This window comes from Scophthalmus maximus, chromosome 16 (genome assembly GCF_022379125.1).
Source record: "Scophthalmus maximus strain ysfricsl-2021 chromosome 16, ASM2237912v1, whole genome shotgun sequence".
Lineage (NCBI taxonomy): Eukaryota > Metazoa > Chordata > Actinopteri > Pleuronectiformes > Scophthalmidae > Scophthalmus > Scophthalmus maximus.
The window spans coordinates 12,748,499-12,771,986 of NC_061530.1; the positions used below are offsets into that span (position 1 = coordinate 12,748,499).

At 46.8% G+C, this 23,488-nt stretch overlaps 2 protein-coding genes across 9 annotated transcripts in view; one reads left to right on the top strand and one right to left on the bottom strand.

The window, feature by feature from the left end:
- The window catches only part of LOC118287356 (protocadherin-15-like), a 222,404-nt gene extending 210,355 nt beyond the window's left edge, over positions 1-12,049 (top strand). The window contains exons 39-43 of the mRNA XM_047327512.1: positions 2,111-2,132; positions 2,564-2,605; positions 3,512-3,585; positions 7,581-7,710; positions 10,645-12,049. Coding sequence (XP_047183468.1) covers positions 2,111-2,132; positions 2,564-2,605; positions 3,512-3,585; positions 7,581-7,710; positions 10,645-11,433 — 1,057 coding nt within the window. The 3' untranslated portion in view covers positions 11,434-12,049. The remainder of the gene's footprint in view (positions 1-2,110; positions 2,133-2,563; positions 2,606-3,511; positions 3,586-7,580; positions 7,711-10,644) is intronic.
- plce1 (phospholipase C, epsilon 1) overlaps positions 2,704-23,488 on the bottom strand; it is an 87,208-nt gene continuing 66,423 nt past the window's right edge. For 2 of the 8 annotated variants that reach the window (XM_047327509.1, XM_035612444.2), the window contains 9 exons: positions 23,203-23,366; positions 21,399-21,660; positions 21,128-21,246; positions 20,742-20,870; positions 20,436-20,633; positions 19,970-20,161; positions 19,590-19,802; positions 18,848-18,959; positions 13,253-17,622 (listed from right to left, as the gene is read on the bottom strand). In XM_047327509.1, coding sequence (XP_047183465.1) covers positions 17,408-17,622; positions 18,848-18,959; positions 19,590-19,802; positions 19,970-20,161; positions 20,436-20,633; positions 20,742-20,870; positions 21,128-21,246; positions 21,399-21,660; positions 23,203-23,366 — 1,604 coding nt within the window. In that variant the 3' untranslated portion in view covers positions 13,253-17,407. Of the gene's footprint in view, positions 2,928-4,175; positions 4,311-13,252; positions 17,623-18,741; positions 18,960-19,589; positions 19,803-19,969; positions 20,162-20,435; positions 20,634-20,741; positions 20,871-21,127; positions 21,247-21,398; positions 21,661-23,202; positions 23,367-23,488 lie in introns of those variants that run through there. The other 6 variants (XM_035612445.2, XM_047327508.1, XM_035612446.2 and 3 more) reach the window with 6 other exon arrangements.

The following is a 23,488-nucleotide window of genomic DNA, read 5'->3' on the forward strand; positions in this document are numbered from 1 at the left end:
CGATGACAGTATATATATATATATATATATATATATATATATATTTACATCTGAAATGATTTAATGAAAAGCTCAAGTGTCTGTGTGTGTGTGTGTGTGTGTGTGTGTGCGTGCGTGCGCGTGCGTGCGTGCGTGCGTGCGTGTGTGTGTGTGTGTGTGTGTGTGTGTGCATGCAGTCTAATAACGCAGAGGCGAATGCGATGTGTCCTCCAAAAGTCACCATTTGTTCCGTGATGCATCTTCATTTTTCAGCTCATTACCTTGGCTTCACACGAAAATAGAACCTGCTGGAAACGTAGTGAAGATGCATGGACGAGGGGATTTCTGGCGATTTCTCCTGTTTGTTCATTTTTCCTTATTCCTTTGTATTTTTTACCTTCTTTTTCAAATCCAGGCATCGTGCTTTAGTCTCATTTTTTTCTAACTCCGTCTCATTGTCTCGCTTGGCTGTACTGTCTTCATTTGAAGTTTGTTTTCTAAGAGCAGTCAAGTCTCAACGTGACAGTGCTGTAACCAATATCAGCTCATTTGCTCATTCTGTCGTCATCTTGGCTGCTGCATTGACCCAGTCTGATGTGTGGCAAAATGGGTCCCCTCTAGGTTTATCAGTGTCAAGCCAGAGTAAATGATCTTTTGCAAATGTGAGACTATAGCTGTCTTCAGACATGAATTCTATCTTAATCTTATTCACAATCACACACATGGTCATAGGGTTTATGTATCTAGGCCAACACCTCTTGTAGAAAACCTACATAATTCTGACCTTTTAATAGTGACAGTACATGGGAGCATGTTCTTTGGACTTTGATTTTCAGTCTTCCCTTGATGTCAAACCAATCCAAGAGTAATTAACTTTATAGCCCTCAACCGGCTTCATGCTTATGGAAAGTCAGTGGCTTTCAGGAAATGGTCAAATATTTCAATTTAGCTTGGGATTGTTGTCGTGCAAAATGTTGCTCTTTATTCAAATCATACTGGAATATGTAGCAGCAGGCAGACTGAGAACATTTGTTACATCTGCCCATCAGAAAGGACATTGCTCACATTTTGACTTACTCCCCCTACTAAGGCTTGAAAATGAAAGTGGGGATATTGGCTATTGGCTAAACCTCACACCATAATGTCCGTTTGTATAATAATAATACCAATTGAAAACAAAAGTTTCACCAGGGGACCAAGAATGTTTCCAGGCAGGTGGACAGTTATTGCTATTTCGAGACCCCACAAATAAGACGGCACAAAAGTTTGATTGGAGTCCATGAGGAGTTATTTTTACAGACGTGAAGGCTTGATCATTTTTCACCATGCTGCTCAACTTTCACCACATTTGTCCGGCTGCCTTTTGAAAAGTGCGGCTAAACTCGAACCAACATCTGCTGACCGCCTGTTGAGTGCGGTTCTCAATTTATGCTAAGCAGCGTGTCTGCGTGCACAGACTGTACCTCATGCGTGCATTCGGTGCTGGGTGCACTTTTCCTGATGCTGATAATTAATATCCTTGTTAGTCATGAATTAAACATCCCACCGATTAGCCATGATTTACAATAGAAATATGTTTGTATTGTGATTGTGGCCAACATCGACACACCCCCTCTATGGTTTTTCCAGACAATAGGATGAGCTCATTTGGGTTGTAAATGATGGTGAATGAGATATTTTATACTTAAAAAGCGATTATCAGAATACTAACAAAACAACAACATAAATAGAAAATGAACAGTAAGCGACAGAGAAAAAAAGCTGGGGCTTCTTTGCTTCTATCTACCCCCCCCCCCCCCCCCCCCCCCCCCCCCTTTGCTCTTATGTAACCCCGCCTCCTCACTTTCAATCCCTCTCTAAATACACACAGTCCCATACATACACTTACACACAACTCGTCTCCTTCCTGTCTTCAGGGAACCTATGTTAAATCCACAAAATGTGAAATGCCGCCCACTTCTATTTGGATTATGATTTTAACGCCCCGATTCCTCTGCAGTAAAGGAAACTGCACAGCACAAGTGTGTGAAATCTCTGAAACACAAGTTTATACGTCAAGTGTGTTATGTTTAGTGTCAAAGTTTTCTTGGCGATGTCGGTTTATGGGTTTTTTTCTGTTTCGTTCTTTCAGGCGCGGGTATGGACAACAAGAGGTGCGTGTCCTTCTCTGCTCATCGTTGCACGTCTTATTTTTCATTTTCTTCTCGTCCTCTGGCCTCTGTTTCTTCCTCTTCTGTCCGTCGTTCTGTTTGGAGCAGCATGTAATCAGTGCCTTGCGATCACAATATATGTGAAAACATCATTTTTTTTTTATCAAAAATGCTGGCTATGAGAGATGCTGGTAAAGTTTAATAATTTTTTTAATCCACAAAAACGTCTGTGGACATGATGGAAAACACATTTTGCCAGATGTTGTTTGATAAATATGTAACACTACTGATAACACAATGGGTATCTTACCTGCAGTTTTATTCAGTTGCCAGAAATCACTCACATTTGTGAATGAGGAGCATCAGACTTCCTGTTTCCAGCTCCTAACCTCTTCCTTCTGTCTCGCCATTGGCTGCTTTTTCTCTCCCTCCAGCAGACACAGCAGCTTCTGCGACCTTCTCTGCTCAGACCAGAGGTACTCTGTCTCTCTCTATTTCTGTCTCTCCCTTCCAAATAGCTTCTCTCCGTCACGGCAAAACAACTGAACCCAAGCACGGGACACACACTCAGACCTCGAATGAGTAAGAGAAGGTTTATTGTTCAGTTTCAAAGGGTGGAGGAGGATGGGAATTGGAATTTCTGTGTGCGCTGAGAGGGGGCTTGATGACAGATGAGCAGGCAGGCGAGGTGGAGTCGGGAGGGAGGCAGGGGCCCGGCGAAGCAGAGCTGCTTTCGGTGGCAGGTAATGTTGCGAGCGTGGCAGGCCGGAGAGACGGGCAGGCAGACACGCCGCGATCCTGGAGCACAGGGAGACGAGGATTAGTTCAGAGGAACGTGTTGAGAATACATATTTTTTCTAAGCGGGCCTTCACGTTAGATCCCAAACTGGCCGCAACGAAAGGATCTGACGAAGAGTGGATGGAGAAGCGGGGGGTTAAGATGTACTGCCGGGCTGATGAGAGGATGGATGGCAGGAGTGCGGGGCTGATCAGCACCAATCAGGGAGCACGCGCGCACACACACACACACACACAAATACACACACACACACACACACACACACACACACACACAGAGAGAGACACAGAGAGAAAGAGAGAGAGACACACACACACACAGGAGACAGGAAGGAGAGGGTAAACACCAGACCTAGACATCTTTACTGTCAGTGTGTGTTTTCCTGCACAAGTGTGTGGGTCGTCGTCGGGCAGTTGGGGGGAACATCTACGTGTGGGGGAACCTGATCCACGAGTGCAGCCATTGTAAACAGAGTGAAATAAGTACAACTGCACGCGACTTTCTTAAATTTGCATGGAGAGTATTTGCATAATGTCCATGTGTCTCGTTGTGTGTTCTAATGAAGGTTGTATCAATCTCACAGGAGTTATCGATGGAATCTGGCATCGACCCCGGCCAGGACTACTACACACAGGACTACTACAACTACGATCACGGGTCAGTACTGTGGCGTTATTGATCGGACGTCACAAAATGAAATAATGAGGCGTTTCTTTTGCACATGGTTGTTGTCATCTATTGACAAATAATGGAACACTGCCCTGAACATTAGTTCATTTCATGGCAGATATTTTTTGCATGTACTGTACATATTTGTCATTTCGTGATACAGGCTCATATTGGTTTCAGAATGTAGCCTGGTTAATATCCTGACACTGATTCGAAGCACATTTCTCAGCTGTGATACAAAGTAAACCAACAAAATTATTTTGAAGAGAATAAGTCCGTCACAGCTGCATAAACATCACCTGCAGTAGTGGGTGAAAGGGACGTTAGGCCCCTTTTTAGATTAAAAAAAAAAAATGTTTTCTTTGTAGTGAGCTTTGAGTATTATAAAATGTAGTATTGCACATGTGCGACGTAGTGACTCACAATACACTGAGGACAGCGAATACATGTTCCATCTGACACCTTTGACCTCTTGCGGTGACTGACAGCTCACTATAACACTGATGTGTAATATTCCCTCTGACACGATCCCGGGGTTTGGTGTGTGTGCACTTCGTCAGCTGAGCCTCACGTCAGCACCAGTGGCGTCTGCGTTGATATGGAGCTGAGCGCGTCACTCACACGGTTATTGGCTACTGTGAAACGCTGACACCAGTGACCTGCCACGTAACAGAACTTCCCACTCTTGAAGGGGTTGTAGGAGGGAAAGGATTCTGAAACAGAGACCGAAACCCCTGATTAAAAAAGTTCACAATCTTGTGTCGTGATACAGGATGACAGAACCGTTATACCCCCAACCCACTGTCGTGTGTGTGTGTGTGTGTGTGTGTGTGTGTGCGTGTGTGTGCGTGCGTGCGTGCGTCTAATTCAGTGGAAGTTTAATGTTGAAAAAGTGATAAATACTCCATAGAAATGTTAATGTATTTAACACACACACATGCAGATACACTAAATCAGAGTATGCGTGAAAAAGACCTCCATTGAATCATTGCATCCCGTGTGTGTGTGTGTGTGTGTGTGTGTGTGTGTGTGTGTGTGTGTGTGTGTGTGTGTGTGTGTGTGTGTGTGTGTGTGTGTGTGTCGGCAGCCAGCCATCCACCTGTGATGTATTGTGTAATTTTTATAATTTTAGCTGCAGACTCCTAGGGAACTTGATTTTATACACCCGCCCACACTCACAAATAAATACACAGTGGTGTGTGCACGCACACACACACACACACACACGTTCACTCTCACGGTTTTGTGCATAAATTCTCTCATGGCAAACATTCATCACTCACTCGCTCATACACTCACTGAGAAATGCTCGTTCTTTTAGACACACACACACACACACACACACACACACACACACACACACACACACACAGAGTTAATACTGTAGCAGCTAATCAGGCAGCCAGCCATGAATCAGACAATGGGCCAGATGCTGTTGGCTTAGAGCAACATTCACAAACTCCTGTCTGACTCTGTACACACACAGCAGCAGGAAATTCAGACGTTGTGACTCTGTGGGACTCAGATCTAATCATTCCATTGGATTCAGTTATAAATGAAAGGTGAGGGTGCAGACTTGTTATGCAAATAAAAACTAAACCGCCTCAGGACATAGTCAAAGTTTTGTCCTTGAGAAACAGACAAAGGTTAAAAACCTTTTGACCGTTTCTTTCACTTGACATACCAAAAAAATTTAGATTTTCTGTTACTGTGGGAATGAAGCCATTTGCCACTGGCACGATGGTGATGGGATTTTTTTTTACAGTCGCCGAAAATAACATGAACCATTTGTTGCATTGGTCTGATGTGTTGATGCCTGTCGTGGGGGGAAAAAACTAAACAACAACAACCAAACAAGCCAAATTCATATTGCCCTCCAGTCAAGAGTAAAACACTCAACTCGCACACTCCGCAGAGCAGTAAGGGATTAAATCGTGCTTTTCGAGAATTGTTATTGGCGTGGGTGATGAGCGGTGTGACTGCTGCGGGGATGATGGGTCCCGAGTTAGGGCATCCATGTAAGAAATGATAAAGGATGAGGAGACGAGAAATCTGGCCTGATCGGCCATGTTTTACTAACAGGATGAGAAGTGTAATCTCCAATGAAGTGTGGATTATGTGTTGCCATATTTTGTCGACTGTTCCTGTGACGGTCTCCTTGCTCCAGAATCATATGTTGATAGTGTCTTCATACACCTTGCACATAAGTTAAATCAAGCTAGACAGGCAGACTCTTACTCAACAGAACCGACGGTCCAGCTGTAAATCGTGTTGTTTTTCCAAAGCAGAACTAGAAATTTTAATTTTTTTTACCCTATTATGTAAATCAGGTAGTGAAATGGGGTCTTTTAATATTTTGTGCCAGATGTGCCGCAGGGGGACCTGTCATCTCCTGATTTTAAAGCCCTCTTGTCTAGAATATGGCCACAATTTTAATTCTCTGTACCGTGAAATTTTTCATTTTTAAAAGAAAAAAGCAGAGATTATTGGTGTGATGTCACTAGTCACTTTCTCAGACTTTTACAAAGGTGTGTGTGTGTGTGTGTGTGTGTGTGTGTGTGTGTGTGTGTGTGTGTGTGTGTTCAAAGACACAACTGTTGTCACAGGCCATGCCTAGTAAATTCACTTTCACATAGGTGGAAAGTCAAATAACGAATCATTCAAACAAACTCATATTTCAAAATATCTTCAGTTTCTCAAAGTCAGTTTGGTGAAAATAATATTTTGAAGTTTCATTTTGAAATCTCTAGTCTTCACATGTCGACAGTGAGTCAAGCTGCCAATAAGGACATGTATGAAACATGTTTTGGTCACATTGCCGTGGGAATGTGATCACACGTCCAGGGACTGGACTATAAACAATCATTTAATGCTTCTGAGAATCACCAGAAACGGACCAGAGGCCCAGTTTGGTCCAATTCGGTCCCTCTCACACACAGATCCACTGACTCCCCCACTGTGGAGTCAGTGTTGGCTCTGAAGCCAGTGAGTCTGGCAACTGTGAACCGCACGAGCCATTACTGCCCCCTGGTGGTGACATGGAGCGGAGGCTGAGTGAGAAGGAACAGGAGAGAAGAGGGATGGAGGAGATGTAAGCAATGAGTGAGGGTCGCCTTTGACTTGTTTGATTGTGTCGTGTGTGCGTGTGTGTGTGTGTGTGTGTGTGTGTGTGCGTAGTTGTTGGGTTAATGACTGAATCCCATAAGCAGTTTTTAGTGTGAGGTTGAGACTCATTACATTAGCTTGTAGAGGCCATGCTATAAGGATTACGACTGTGTAACATTTATGACCGCTCCTTCTCTTCTGACCCTTCCACTGTTCCTGTCCTTCCTCCTCCCCCCATCTCCCTCTTTCTCCATCTTTCTCACCCGAGCACGTGTCACCCACGTGACCTCGTCCATTACTTGGCTGCCCAACGTAAATGGGAGAGCCACTTCTATCGCCGGGGGTCGACTGTCAGCAGAGTGACTACACAACTTCCCTCTGCAACTCTGTAGTGGGAAGGGGGCCGAGGCACTCGGAGCACATGTGTTACTTTAATCACGCGCGGGACATATTGTTTTCCGGGATAGCATTTTTTGGAAAAATGTATGTTCCTCCACTCGCCGAGCCCAAGTGGTGATGCACAACACAGTCCGCTTGGCCGGTCGAGGCGGGCAGAGCTCCCGGGAACGGGCAACAAAGGGAGACAAAGGGGAGGGACAATCGATTCCAGTGTTTTCCTGCAAACAGAACGTCTCCTGGCGACAAAGTGCGCCCTTTGTGATTGAGGCGGCTTTGTTCTGGAGTCGTTAGGCGCCGCGGATCACCGGAGTGAGCCGCACTGTTGCCCCGCGTCTGGTCGCTGCAAGTGGCTGTTGGGAGCCAGCGACTTTGTTTGCAAAGCAAAACTGTTCACCCGGCGTCGTTTATTATTCGAACACAAAATGACAGCCTCTCATTCTTTGTCACCGGTCTCCTTCTGCCCCCGTCCCTCTGTGCAGGTACGACCTGCCTCAGTACGGCAGTCGCCGGAAGCTGATCTCCCCCTCCGGCCTCTACGATGAACACGGGGAGGTCGTTGTCGACGACGACGGCAGCTACTACTACAGCCCGCAGGAGTCCGACGGAGAGGTAAACTGTGCGACCTGCTGCCGCCAGCTCCGAAGACGAGTTACACATCATATCTTTAACCTTTTTTTTTTGGTATTCCGGCAAAATGTGACGTGTCACACGCGACCTGCTCATCAAGAGTAGTAATAGTAAGCAAAATTATATCTGTGAAATATTCTCTTTTGGAAGAAAAAGGAGGTTTACTTTTTTATAAATGTGCCCCTGATAATACTGCTGATGTTATTAGTGATGCTTTGTGCAGTTGACATTTATTATTTGTCCCCCCCCCCCTTTTTTTTTAATATTTATTTGGTTCTGGACTAACACCATCAGGCGAGGAGACAGTTTCAAGGAGCTAGATTAGCCCCGCACACTGCTCACCTGCAGCCCCGTCCTCCGCCTGTCCCGCCCCCCAGAGCGACCCCGGGAGCCCCCAGAAGTGAGGGCGACAAGAACCAACCGTCGGAGGGAGCGGCGACCACGGACACAACGTCCAAAGGCTCGAGTGCGGCGAGAGCCGCGGCGAGAGTGAGCGCGCTGCTCTCCGCCGTGAGTAAGAAATCTGGACGGCCTCCCGCCGTCCACCCCCCGTGGAACAAAGCCAGGATTGGACCGATGGGGGCGGGGGACGTGAGCAGAGAGGGGCTGGGAGAAGGAAAGGAGCGAGGAGTGGGAGAGGCGTCTGAGATGGGAGGGGAGTCGGGGAGTAGAGAGAATAAGGGAGGCGCATCGACGGAAAGAGGGAGAGAAAGAGGAAGTAGGGCAGAAGGGGAAGCATGGGGGAGAAGCGACGGAAGCGGCGGGATGAACAACGGGTGGAGAAATGCTGGGGGAGAAGGCGTCGGGCCAGAGCACTGGGGAGAGCTCCCTGGCTTGTCGTCCTTTGGCCGCTCTTTCAGACTGGACGGTGGCGTGGTGATCGATGGGAGTCACTTCCGGACGGCCCGTGGAGCCAGAGAAGCCCCGCCGGTGAGACAAAAGCTGAGCGAGGCCCTCAGTCTTATCTCCCTCGCCAGAAGGCTCCAGGGAGCCGCCAGGGTGGGAAACGAGCAGTGGAGTGACGGAATAAGCTGGGACGGGGGAGAGGAGGACCACCACCGGAAGACGTACGGCTCCATAGGCGATATGAGTGTCTCTGCGTCAGTGTCTGAGAGAGCGAGAGAGGAGGGGAGGAGGAGGGGGAGGTGGGAGTCAGGAGAGGAGGATAGCTCCTCTGAGGGACGCTGGAGGAGAGGAAAAAGATATCGTGAGAGTGATTCTGAAACGAGCAAAGAGTCTGCGTCAGAATTTAGTGTCTCTGGCACGAGTAGCCCCGCGTCATCTACCACAGCCGAGCACGACAAGGCCGAGTCTGACGCGGGGACGGAGGAGAACGTGTCCGACCCGGGAACAGGGAGGGAGGAGAGAACTCCCGACACGGACAGAGAGGGCGCGAGTGGAGGCCAAGGTGAGGGCAAAGGGTCGAGCAGGAAACCCTCAAAGGGGAGCGTCAGTAATAGTTCTGCGGGGAGCCGCGGCGTTCGTAGTAACAGTGCCAAAGCAAAGGCCGTGAGCAGGAGCAGACGGCGAAAGAGGAGCAGAGAGGTGGATAGGAGCCGCAGCGGCAGATCCAAAGGTCCGAGACATTCGCGTCCTCCAGTTTCGAGCACGAGGCCCAGACGTTCTAGACCTCCCACACCCGAAACAATCGAGGAAGGCAGCGAGGAGGCGGGTGAGGACGGCGAGGACTCGGGGGGGGAGGAGGAGGGGAAACGCGCGGGGTCACAGAAGTCTGCGCCGAGTGGCCGAGCGTCCGGCCACAACCAGTCGGACATCGGATCGGGCGTGATGGACGCCTGCGACGACCTGTCGCCCATCATTGAGGACGCAGAGGAGGAGGAGGAGGAGGAGGAGAGCAGCGGCCACGATGAAGAAGACGGGGGTGTGGGAACCGAGTCGGCCGATTGAAATGCAGATGAGGCCCTGTAACCCCCCCCCCCCCTTCTCCTTCCTCCCGCCCTCCCGGATCAGATTCCTTGACTCTGAGTAAGCTCTCGGTGACAATGCCTGGATTGGGTGTGAAATCATTACCTGAGTGAGATTTATTACTATAATCTTTCTCTCTCTTCCGCTTTTTTGCTGTGAATCTACATCCACCGGAGTTAATCTCGTCAGCTCGTCCTCTGCTGTGTTTTTAGCATCCCCCCCCCCATCAGCCTATTCCCTCTCGCTCTTTTGCGTCTGACTCGTCCTCGTGGTCGACTGGTTTTCCTCTGTTCGCTGTCTCCTGAGCGGACTGGTCTCATTTTCCCTTCTGAGAAAACTCCACTTCCGGCTTCTTATGGCAGCAGCTCAGAGGTTGTTTTTCACTGACCTCTCGTTGGTGCACCAATAAGATTTTCTTAAGCCCCCCCCCCCCCCCCCATGCTATTTCAATCATTCTCCTTGTATCAGTCCCTTCTTCCAGCACCTGTCGTCACTGTATCTGCTGGGGGGAATCTGAAAAATGTTTTCTTTGACATCTAATGTTCTTTCTTACCTTCTTCCAAAGTGCGTGTGCTTGCACACAGCGGTGTTTTCTCTGACATATGTTGAGTTGCAACCCACGTGGTAATTAATACAGAGTCAATTTTGATTTATTTTCCGTCATGCACCACCGATGAGAAAGGTTTCTTTGAATTGCTTCCGAATGGAAAATCTGGAGTGAACACTGTCTTTGCTGTGCCCTGTGTTTTGCAGTGTGATTGACAGTGTTACTATCATTGGGCCGTTTAGATTTTTAAAGCACAGAAAGGTAAAAGAATAATGGTCGCATTGAGTTGACAGAACCTTTACTTTAGTTGAAAAGGTTGGTTCTCCCCACCTCCAGGGGTTCAAGTTCATGCCCCTGCCATGTAAAGGAAGCTGGGGGGGGGGAGTTCAGCGTCCGAAGACCGAAGTAGATTAATCAAATTTTTCTCCATTGCGTTTTTTCAGCATGGCTGCAGAAAACATCGGATCAAGTTGGTCTTGGACAGAGAGTACGAGACCAGCTCCACTGGCGAGGACAGCGTGCCGGACACCCAACGCAGCCGCTTGTCCTCCACCGCCAACAGCCACGCCAACGTCAACGGCAGCGTCTACATGGCCCAGAATGGCTCCATCATCCGCACCCGGCGTTCAGTTAATGCACCGGGCCCCGCGCACACGCACCCCACCACCAACAACAACCTCAAGGTCGCCTCCCCCCTCTTCAGCTCGCGGCTGGCCAAGCACTTTAAAAAACTGGACAAAATGGCTGCCACGTTGGAGGAGAGGGTGCCCCTGAACAACCCCAGGACAGCAGCAGACGGCGGGTGCACCACGCTGCGCGCCTTCCAAAGCTCGGGGACGGCCGCGCCCGCGGCGGCCACCTCCTCTCTGTCTAACGCTGACAACAATAAAGCGCCGAGCGCGTTCAACACCCGACAATCCAGCGTCTCTTCGGGGTCGGCCAGCACCGGCAACACGGGCCCTGAGAGTGTCACGTCCAAATCCAACCTGCTCAAAGCGGCACAGGGCGGCACAGGGCAGCCGGCCCAGAGCCCAGCAGGGGGGGGCGGTGAGTTGAAAGAGGGCGAGAGAGAGTCGAAAGTCGACGGCAGCAATGAGGAGGACGACGACGACGACGACGGACTCGTCGCGAGGGAGCCGCTGGAGTGCCCGAGCGACAGAACGCAGTCGGACGAGGAGGAGCTATGGATGGGCCCGTGGAACAGCCATCACATACCCATGACCAAACTCTGACTGATACGAACAGCCGCCGTGCTCGCTCCTTGTCGCTAAGATCATTTCAGTGTTCACATGTAACTCCTGTCCAGCGGTTGAAGAACTAACGGGGGCTGCTCCAATCCAATTAAAAGAAATCCAACAGAGGTGAGGTTCCGTGCGAAACGACTCAAATAATTTGATCTCTTCTGGTCGAAGTAAGTTCAGAGGCAGATGATTCAAAAGGTAACTCCAATTGGTGTTTTCACTCATTAAAATGTCTGTTTATTGAATTCTCAGTCGTCCAATCGGAGCCTCCCTTGCGCCCACCTGATCTCAGAGCTGCAAAAACACCTTCAGAAAACGTGACCTAAAATGAGAAGACCTGCTATATTTCTACTAATAGAGATAACGACGCGGATTCAAGGACAAAAGTCTGTGAACTTTCACGGCCCTTTAGGCGACCGGTGTCCCCGTACGGACCTGCACTGGTCTCGTGCAGTTTTCTTCCGGCTGCTGGTGCGACTCATCTCGAATTTGCCTGACAATTTTCATTGGCACATGATGTCTTGTGTTGTTCAAACTTGCCTTTTTATCCTTGTCAAGTTGCTTGACAAACGAAATCTAAATAAAAAGATTTCAAAAAAGAAAACAATGTCATCCATCGAAATGTGGAGTTATTGTCTCCTCTCCAGAGCGAACAGACAGATGATGATGTGTGTGGACTGTGAGCTTGTCACTTGTCAGTTGATCTCATGTCAGTAATGAGAGTGAGATTGATCCTCACATCAAACTCTCCCCAGAAAATTTTGAACTACTCCTTTAATATATTAAAAGAGTATTTCAAAACATCAAGTCATCCGATTGTTTCCACCGGGCCCACACATATTGTTGTGTATCTTGCTCAAAGCAAACCATCATCACAGCTTCATCAGTTAATATTAGATTTAGTTTTATTAGAGAAACTTGAAAATGTCATTAATGCGTGTCTCCTCGTCCCTTATCGAAGTTCGTTACGATGAAGGCGGGGGAACTTTTGGGGAAATTGCCGGCCACATTACCATGAATTGGTCTTAGTCGGGAAAAGTCTGATAGACGCCCCCAGACCATTAAGCTGCGGGATTACCGGGTTTTTAAAAGTCTCACATTTAATTTGATGACTGCATAATTCTGCATTAAGGAACTCGACAGAGGGTGGCCGGCCGCTCCTTATCACCTGAAATTAGCCGACTGTGCCGGAGAGCAATATTTTAAAGAGTTTCTGGAAGAGGGGGCACGTCTGAGCCGCTGGTATTGATTCAAATTGCGTCACCGATTCCTGAGTTCCACCGTGCTTTATCTGAGGAGAGGACAAGACTGAACTCACAAAGGGTTTGATTGGACAACTAACAAACAAAAAAAAAAAGAAGAAGAATACAAAGAATACATCAAGTGTGCTTCATGCAAAATGCACAATTTAGCAGGAAACTCGGGGCACGGGACGCTCGACTTTCCGCCTAAATCGGAATGTGATGGAAGTCGGTAAAGAGTAGAGGACGCCGCGGAAGAAAGGTTTCGTGACGCATCGACTTGAAATGAATCACAGTTAAATCACAAAAATTGAATACATACTCACATGCGGCGCAGGATAAATAAGTCCTTGCAACAGTTTTGTCCTCTGGGCGGCGCACAGATCAACCGGAAGGAAAACCCTTTGCTTCGTCTGCATCGGACGCCGCCGACACTTCACGGACACGTGTTTCGGTCTGTGCTCGCAGGAAGTTTCAAGATGCCATTTTGGATCAGGAATTCACTTTGAATGTTACATTTTACCATGTTATGTATGAACATTCACATTACACACACACAGGCAACACAGTTACATATTTGTAGTTTAATTATGATCCTGGTATATAACGAATGCACCAATTATCATCCATTTAAAATTTCAAGTAAATAGACAAACGTTCGCTTGACAGCCACAGCACGGCGCAGAGGGTGGATATTAAAGGGTTTTTACTGCACATCTTATGGAAAAAGGCCGAGTGCCCACAGTCAGCAAACACGCATGTCATATTCAGTGGATATAATGGACACACCAAAATCATCAATAAATGATTTAACAAGGTTTCAAATTGCCACAAAAAACAAGATGCTGCTGTGTGCTGCAGTATAACATGACATAAAATACATACTGAATATTTTACCCAGTAAAGTAAAAATGATTTCTTTACATTTCTAAATACGTTTGAGTGAAGTTAGGGCAGAAGAGAGAATCCTCCTCTCTCGGATTGAAATAAATAAAAAAACTAAACTTCAACGTACTCACGGGAAAATGACACATAAGCAACGACAGATAGATGCCAACCAGGGCTTCACATTCAAATAAATAACATCTACACACACGTTCGTCTCAGGTTCAACACGGTAAGAACAGGTTACATTCAGAAATGAGGTCTACAGGTTAGAAAGGGGGGGGGGGGGGATAAGGCGGATGGATCCTAAATGTACAACTGAACGGAAACCGTCCCTTCCTGTTTGAAGTCAGTATGGATATCACACGATGTGTAGCTCTGCAGTTGCAGGTAATCACCGGTTTTCTAATATGTGATCGTTTTGTTTCTACATAATGACATTTCTACATGACATGTTAGCCTGACAGGATAACAGTGACTACTGCTCCTGCCAGTTACAGAGAGTTGTGGATTCTGGGATCGGGATCTAATCTCACAGTCTTCCTCAGGGGTCGTCCTGCTGCCCAGTGACTAACAAAAGATAATCTGTGTGTGTGAGTAATTTAAAAAGTACAAGTCAAGATCAGGAATAAGGGGAGAGAAAAAAATATCAGGAGGAAAAAAAAAACACCATCAGTAATTTGTCGAGTGACAGAACTTCACTATTGCACTAAGATTCAAACACCGTTACTTGCTACTGAGCAAAGTTTTACTTAAAAGACAAAACGAAATCTCTTCTGTGGACTGTGGCCACGTTTGCCCAAAATGCCTATGAAAAAATAAAATAAAAGTCCAGCATGTCAAATGAAAGTTATACTTAGTTCCCTGCATTTTAAAACCGCTGATTTTAGTTTTTACGGATGCATGGCGTCGCTTCAGTCAGTCAGTGTTGGAATGTGGGTTGGAAAGGAGGCGAATTGACTAAAGCATCATTGATTCTTAGCAAGGCATTCATTTAGAGGTGGGCTCACGACACTTTGAGTCAAACATCGCACAAAGTTAATATGAGAAACATGATTTCATTTGGACTGTATGATGTCAGGTGAGTGTTCTCCGCGGTTGACTCCAAACATCTTGATGTGGATTTTAAAATGTGATTGGGATCATTAGATTAACTACCATTGGGGGATCTGAGCCTAAAAAGCCAGAAAAACGAAGAAGAGGGAAAAACGTCTTCAAAAACTCAATCAATGGAAATGTTACAAATCACGACAGAAGAAAAAGGGGAAAACTGGCCCCGAATAAATCAAGTTTTACAGCTGTTCTTTTTAAATAAAACTGAAATGAACTCTACAATCATTATCAGTGACAAATCAATCAATACTAGTAACCTATGAAGAGTCTGCAATCATAATCAACAACAGTAAATGTGGGCGTTCAATTCAATGCGAACCGTTTTGTGGGGAAAATCAAAGGTTGGGCCTCGGACAACGTACTTTGACAGAAAGTTATAACAACAACCCAAAGATATTTGTCTTGTGCCCCCCTCAGAACCGAATTCGCAACTGGGCCAAAACTAATCGTTATAAATATGACGATCATAAAAAATGAATTCATAACAACCACGCTTCTGTCATTAGTCGAAACGTAACAGAGAAGACAACAGCAAAAAGGAGAAGAAAAATGTGCAAAATGCTGTTTGCAGAAGACTCGGCTGTTTTCTCAATGGCAAAATAGGTCAGACACGAAAATGAAAGGAAAAATTAAATTGTAACAAATACTTTCAACAGGGGATTTTTTTTTCCCTCAAAGTCCTCGTCGCGAGGTTCAGTAACGAGAGCTGAAATCAAATGTCTGATTTATACTATTAGTTACACATTCTGGCCATATGTTGTGTTGAGGCTGCGTTTAATGTACCAACACTCAAGTGACGCGTCAGTGCCACTGTCCAAGTCACGGGTTCAACTTCTCAATGAAAATATGTACACGTATATAATTAAATGTAAGACTCAATTAACTTAAAAGGTTGTTGCTGCGTCCAGATGCCTGTTGAAACAACGCGGACAGTGACGTTGGCAAGAACGAATCCCGCGGGGGAAGCGGCTGAAGATCACTGAAAGATTTACAGCCACGAAATTTAAACGCAAAGGTCAAAGGGCAGCGTTGTGACATAGATGGAAAAACTGACTGTATCCGCGGCACGAGCTAATATTGCACATCTGCGCTGCCTTAAAAATGCCGCAATGCATTGTGGGGGCGGAGACAGTAGTGTCTGAGAAATCGCCAGAAGCGTCGATGCGTCTGTTTCAGCCTATCAGTGTACGTCTCACTCTGTCAGCAGTGTGAGTTTGCACCGCCCCGTCGTCGGGCCCCTTACAGTACTGTGAAACTGGAACAGAAAGAAGAGAGTCGTGCAAGCCAGCTTGTCGGACTCCTTCACAGTGACCTCAGGCCAAAAAGAGTCCGCACGCGAGAGGGCGAGAAGAAGACCCCTCCGCCCTCGGACTCCTTAGCATCTCTCCTTCCGTTGTTTTTCTTTTAGCAGATCTCCCTCCATCTGCTGTGTGCTTTCTCGAACTGTTGCCAGAATTTAAATGGGGAAAAAAAAGTTAATTTAGAAACTCACTTTACACCAAACGCAGGCTCTAAACCTCCAATTCCAAACTGCAGCCTGCGCGAGCAAAAACAGGCCTTTGAATCTCTTGTGGAGCCACGTTTGGATTTTCCCTGAATCAGCTCTTTGACGACTGAACCCTTTTCAATCCTCGCAGCGCTCCTCCGTTTAAAAAGAAAAGAAGAAGAGAAAACTGGCCCCTCTGAAAGCAAAACCCATGCCTCTTTTAATGTGAATCCGGGATGCGCTTTTTTTAATCTTCTGACACATTCCTCCCATTCATTGGTAAGGGCAGGACAACGTCCACACACAATCGCGCACCTGATGACTTCAATAACGGCATCTGCTGCTGCTGCGGCACGGGAAAAAGGCCGTCCGCACAAATAACGCCTGGGAGATTTTTTCGTGTTTCGTCGACAATAACAGATTTTTGATTTTGTCTCACTTTGGCGTGTTATCATGTCAATACCTGTCTCTGCTCTATTCGTGTCTCCCAAGCGCAGCGTTTTTTTTTGGGGGGGGGGGGGGGGGGTTTCAGCTGTGCCAAGCAGAAAAGTTTAGTTGGAGCTCTCCAGAGGAAAAGAAACGTAGATCTTTTTCTTCTCCTTTTAAACGGTTTCCTCCATCCCCCATTTCCCGGGGGCCGTTGCTGTTCGACGTCATTGACGCAACAACGCTCCTCATTAAAATGCACGAGTGCCTCCTTGATTCAAGGTCCCTCAATGGCCACAACCAGAAGGGCCACACTTAACCCACCGAGATTCGCTGTGGCGACCCCGTAAAAGAGTATCGCGTCTCAACGCGACCAAACCCAAACTCTAAACATGAAATCTCCAAGGGGTCATTTTGCGGGGAACGCCGCTCCAGCTTCTGGACTCCAGTACGGAGCCGCCGCGCAACAAGCAATAAATCCAAGACGAGCGGAGCTGGCCACGCGGTCAGTGACGCCGGGTGGGATTTTCTCATTGGAAACTCCTTCCCATCATTCAAAACCAAGCAAAAGCACCAGAAACACCTGCCACCAGGGGCGTGGACCGGACCCTGTCCTCCACCTGCTCAGCTAACACGAGGCGGGGTCAGGCTCCTCCGGGACGTAGAGAGGAGCGTATTCCGTCCAGAGTGAGTGCGTCTGACCCTCGCTGAAAAATCCTGCCTCTCTTGCAAAGGGGGTGGGGTGGGGGGTGGGGGGGATCTCATCTTCAAGTTTAGAAGTAGTAATCGCAAAGTCTCTCTCCGGCTCTGGAATTCATTTGTGGATCTTCCAGTTCCTGAGGAGGTGAAGCTTCCAGGCCAGCGGGGTCAGAGACGAGACAGGCAGGTGGACGGGCTGGAAGCCCCCCCTAAAGGAGGAGGAGGAGGAGGAGGAGGAGGAGGAAGGGGAGTTGGACTGTAGAAACCTTGCTGCCCCCACCCTGCCCTCCGCGACCCACACCTTCAGACCTGCAGCTGCAGACAGATACCCTGCAGAGAAAAATATTGATTTACTGTCACATTTCCTTCCCATATTGTTCCTATTTGGAGTTTAAAGACAGAAAATCGCAGGCTGATGCATCAAAAGCACAACACAGCACTTAGAGTATAAAGTCCCAGCCACGATGAGCTGCCAAGTGAAACCATCTGTTATAAAAGGGATCAAAATGTTGCTGCAGATTAAATATTGGGAAATGTGGGAGTGGACAGTTCTTTGAATTGTTAAAAAAACAACAACACACAAATCATAACAGACTTTGGACTAAATTGCAAAAATAGCTCATTCTGCTTTCCAAGACACATTCCTCTTGTCCCGAGTGTTCTCCTTGACATTTTTTTTAAATTAATGAATTATTGAAACTCTCATATCAAGGTGCTGCTCGTAGACTTCGCTTATAGCTGAGAAATGCTGCTAATAACCATTACATTTTTTTTTTACCCTAGTCTGTATTTTGGATGAATTTACTTAAAAGTCAATTTACATGATGTGATAAAAAAGGGGTGTTTTCTTACTAATGATGGGACAGACACCAAACAATCTTTAGTGACAAAACTAGGTGTTTGGTTTCCAGTGATCTCTATTGAAGCAATCTGTTTGTGCTTAATTATAATCAAAATATACAGATTATAGGTATACATTCAAAATCTATTTCCGTGAGAAATAATCGTTTCTTGCTTTACCAGTGATCCAAGAACATGTATACATCAAAGTATACTCAGATATTAAAGCAAAAAACAACAACAAAAAAACAAAACCATCATCATCATCATCATCACAAAGGGTGTGTGACTGTTCTGGAGCTTTTTTTGTGATGTCCCATAAAAACGTCATTTTGCCAACATGGAGGAGATTTGGAGTGTTAAAGTGCTCAGGGAAATGGAAATATGAACATCTCCAATTTGATGATAACTGGGAAATGATGCGAGCCGATGGGAGAGCTCCAGAACAGTTACGAAATCAAATTTGTGATGTGAACAAAATCTGACTCAATTCTACCCATTCGAAAATGAGCATTAATACTGAGGAATTCAAAACGCAGCTATTCTTGTTTCTTGTGTCGTTTCCCTTCATGTGAAGCTGTGAGATGTTAGATGTTAGAGACAACCTACTGTGTGTACCTCTGTTGCCTTCCCATGCACAGACAGCAGGCAGAGTGTGAGCCTCACTCCTGGAGCTCTGTCAGAGCCACACAGCATGCAGCTCTATCATCCTTACTCTGGGCGGGGCCTTCCGACGCCACGCCGGTCGTCATGCTGCGGCCGCGACTCGTCAGCTTCTTGAGCTCGCTGGCGAAGGACATCACTTTCTTTTTGTCCTCCCGCGCCACCTAGAGGCGGAAACAGATTCATGTCACCGACGAGGGTAAAGATCACACAGGAATGTCCCGGGACGTTTCTTAATAATAATGGAAAAGGCAGAGGTCTGGGAGCAACCCTCCCCCCCACCAATTTTTGTTAAAAAACAATAAAGAGAATATCTTAATCTTTATTCCATGAGGCAGGTTCTTAACAACACGTTCATATTTACAACGGTGTCAAAAAAAGCCTTAGGCATGAAAGGATAATAAATAAATTAAAATAAATACAATAAATCCCAGAGAAATACAGATCAGCAGTGCAAACGACAAAAAGTTACAGGCAAGGGAAGCAGCGACAGGTTAAGAGCACAAACAAGTGTTAGTAATACAATGACCATCACACAACATGGGTTAATGGAGACGTGATTAGACAGCATGTTAGAGAAACATTCAGTAAGATTTTGCAAGCACATACAAAGATGAAGTTAGTTATTAAGTATTCGGAACACATACATACACACATATACGTACGTACAAACAAGCTGTCAGTGGCACAGTTTTCAAAGGAGAACTACAATATATGTCCAAATGAAAAGACTAAGAAGTCTTTGGCTTTTTCAGTCTCTAGCACTGGAAACCGGTGGCTGTGTTCAGAGCTACCTGCTCTTTGAGCTTGAGAATGAACTTTCCCGCGCCGCGCCAGCGACCCTGAGCCTGGTAGACGCACTCGTGGTCCAGCAGCACCCGCTGCAGAGGCTTGGCGGCGGAGGACTTCTTGGAGCCCACGTCCTTGGTCACCTCCTCCATCAGGACGTAGTCGCACGGGTTGGGGTTTGACAGGATCGTGTAGGAATACTTGGCCTTTGACAGAGTCTGGCCAGGAGAGAGGGGGAAAAAAAGTTAAGAGAGTTAGGAGACAGTTTATGATGTATTTCATGTATTTTTTTCTTCTTCTTCTTCTTCTTCCGCATAAGCAAGCTTACTTGATTTTTGTCTCCGCAGGCCAGATTTAATAACTTTGATTTGGGCAAAATCCTCACCTGCTGTATGATGTCCTGAGCTGTGCTGTAACGCGGGGCCTTGATCACAGTGTGGGGCTGCTCCGGTGAAACTTCATGAACCTGGACAAAGAACATATCTTCCTCTCCTCCTCCTCCTCCTCCTCCTCCTTCTCTACTCCCCACAGTCACCTCCTCCTCTCCGTCCTGCACCGAGTTCTTCTCGTTCAAGTTCTGCAAGGATAAATCAAGAGGTTGCCGAGCGACGGATGTTAAAACAGCACCAGTGCGTCATTCATTTTACAGAAACGCCACAAGGGGGAGCCACAGTCTGCATAATGGACCACAGAAAATATACAGTCTATCACACAAATTGTTCTTAATCATTCAACAGATAAATTCAGCTAAAAACAATTAAACCCATTAATATCTTTCCACTTTTTTTGAAAGATACAGGCCAGTTTTGCTGAATATGCTCTAATTCTAAAAAAAGACTCCAGATACAGACCTCCTCTCTGGTCTTGAGGTAAATCCTCCCCACGTGTCCCTCCTCGGAGTTCCAGCTGTCGACCAGTCGGACCACCTCCTCCTCCGGAGCCAGGGGTCGATGCTGAGCACAGCGCTTGACCTCGCTGCGCTCCTTCAGCAGAGGAACCCTCTCCTCACACAGGAAGTAATCGGACGGGTTCCCCGCAGGCGCCACAACCTGAGGGAAAGTGAGGGGACACGCATCACGTGACGAAGCCTCCAACGAGGCCGCGTGTCTGGGAGTTTCTTCATCGCGGGCTGCGATGGCATCATCCAAGTTACTAACCGTGTCCAGCAGCTGCTTGGCCGTGGTCTGCTCGGTAACACAGAACACGGTGAAGGGCTCGGGACCCGGGGCTCCGTGCACCGTCACCCAGTGCTGCTGGGACGCATGTTTCTCCTCTGAACTGAACAGCTGTGCATAGGGGCAAGACAGTCGCAAGGGAGCAGGTTACTATGAAAGATACTGTCACGACAGCTCTGTTTTTAATTAAATCAGTCACATCTGTTTTCTGCTTAGAGAGCACGGTAAAGAAACACCTACAGCGCCAGCATGATTTGAGCCCACAGTGTTAGTCGACCATGTCACGTTTGGAGATTTGAAAGACGTGAAAGTGTCCCGAAACAGATCAAACCTGGTCGGAACCCCCTGAAAATCTCAACAAGACTCACCAAGGATGAGGATGTAGCGCCCCCTGTGGGACCTTCCTCGGTTCTGCGGCTGTAGATGAACAAGCTGGAGACTTCGAGTGGCTCGTTGTGCTGCGTCCTCACCTGGACGTGTCTGTAACCTGCAACACACAACAACAAACAAACACGTGTGTTTGTACCGTGTTCACATTCACCGACAAACACCTGCAATGAAAACAATTCATTTCCTCCTACTTTAAGAACACATACTGCCGTTTACTTTAACACAGTAATTGATTTGCCAGACCCTGACCTGGTTTGAGGGCCTTCAGGGGCAGCGTCCTCTGCGCAGTGGTCTGGGAACTGTTGTTCTCCACCACGGCGAAGCGCACAAAGCACATGTCCTCAAAGTGCACGGTGAACTGGAAGTGCTCGCTCCACATGGGGTTGAGCGTGTTGCGGTGGATGGGCTTGGTGCGGAAGTGGCAGCTGTCGACGGGCATGCCCAGGACATCCACCTCGACGCAGGGGCTGCCCGCGCTGTTCCCCGGACACACGTTCTGACCAGAGACGATCTGAAAGGGAACAAAAACAGAAGAGCGTGCCATGAAGATAAGAAAAATAATACTTATGATGATGATGATAACGCCCCTGTATGAACAACACTTGCAGTTCAGATTCTTTTGACATTATCCTGGTTTCTAAATCAGGCTTATTTTCAGTTCGTCTTACAAAGTAGGATTAAAGCCAAACAACAGTCAGTAAAGTCACGCTGACCTGCCAACAAACACTCTATTTCACCCTCACCCTCACCCTCTCTCTCTCTCTCTCTCTGTCACACACACACACACACACACACACACACACACACACACACACACACACACACACACACACACACACACACACACACACACACACACACACACACACACACACACACACACACACACACACACACACAGTTTAATGAGTGTCAGATTATCCCTCTAGTTGTACAGCTGGTTTTTGCAGATGACGGTGAATGTCAGTAGGTAAACAGAGCGACCTGCTAAGATTGTTTACAGCAATTTAAAGGCATCAGAGCGAAGATCTACAACATAATTCTGTTGGGTCTTTCCTGACAATGATTCAGAGCTTTCATTAGCGCAGGGTTATTACGTAACTTGCAATTTGCTTTTCAATGTTGTGCCCAAAAATAATGTTGTAATGACAGGTTTTTTGTCCGCCCCCCCCAATTTCACTTTTACAGTTAAATGTCTGATACTGAAACTTCTCATGTTTTCAGTGAGGGAGCCAAAAGAAAATCAACACCCCTCTCTCTCTTTTTCTCTCTCTTTCTCTCACACACACATGCCCGCACACACACGGCGTACAGACTTCCATAACCAGATTTAGTGCAATAATGTTCAGACTTTCATTGTTCATATTTTCAAACAATGTGCAATGAACGAGGCGAAGTGACGAAAACCACAAACTGAAAATAAATGGAGCCGAGGGTTTGTGTGGGTGGGTGTGTGTGTGTGTGTGTGTGTGTGTGTGTGTGTGTGTGTGTGTGTGTGTGTGTGAGAGAGAGAGAGCGAGGGTGTTGGGAGATCCAGACACTCTTTTTATAAGGTCCTGTTCTCATTTACTGGTAGATAGAATTGCAATAAATCTGTCCAAACACACAATAATGGACGTGATATGAGTCATAATGTCTGTGCAGACGCTACAAGTCCGGGGTGAAAGAGTCAAAACAGGCCGAAGAAAGATTTCAGAGCTTCACAAACCTGGATCGTGTATATGGACGTAAAAATAAAGTCTATATGAAACTAAAATGTAGTAAAAGTTTCATGAAATAAGCATCTAACCGTTATTTGCAACAAAATGATTTGCAAATACGACACTGCAAATGCACATAGCCATTTTATGATTCAAGATTCTACTGAGAAAATGAACATGCAGCACTCCTGCTCCTGCAATTCAAACTGACAGTATGAAAGAGGCAAGTGGGAAAATATTCAAATAGGCAGGAAACGGAAGGAGTGAGGGTGAGAGTGCAGAGAGAAAAACCATCGAGCGGTTCTCTCCGACTGGTCCTCCGTTCGGCACCGATCACCATTCTTTCAACTCACGGTGAGGGAAAAGACAGCTGGGCTCATTTTCTCCACATCTCTGTCCATCGGACAGAACTGCTGATAGAGCGAACAACTGCGGTCCCACAGCACCGCCGGCTTCAGCACGTAGCCACAGCCACCGTTGGCCTCGAACAACGCCGTGTTCAACTGCATGGGCAGGTCTGGGGAGGGGAGACAGTGCAGATATTATCATTATATTATTGAGCAGCTACAACTAAAGACCTCAAATCCACTTTATCGGCATGAACAAAGAAGGTAACTAAATATGAAGCTCATCATTTTA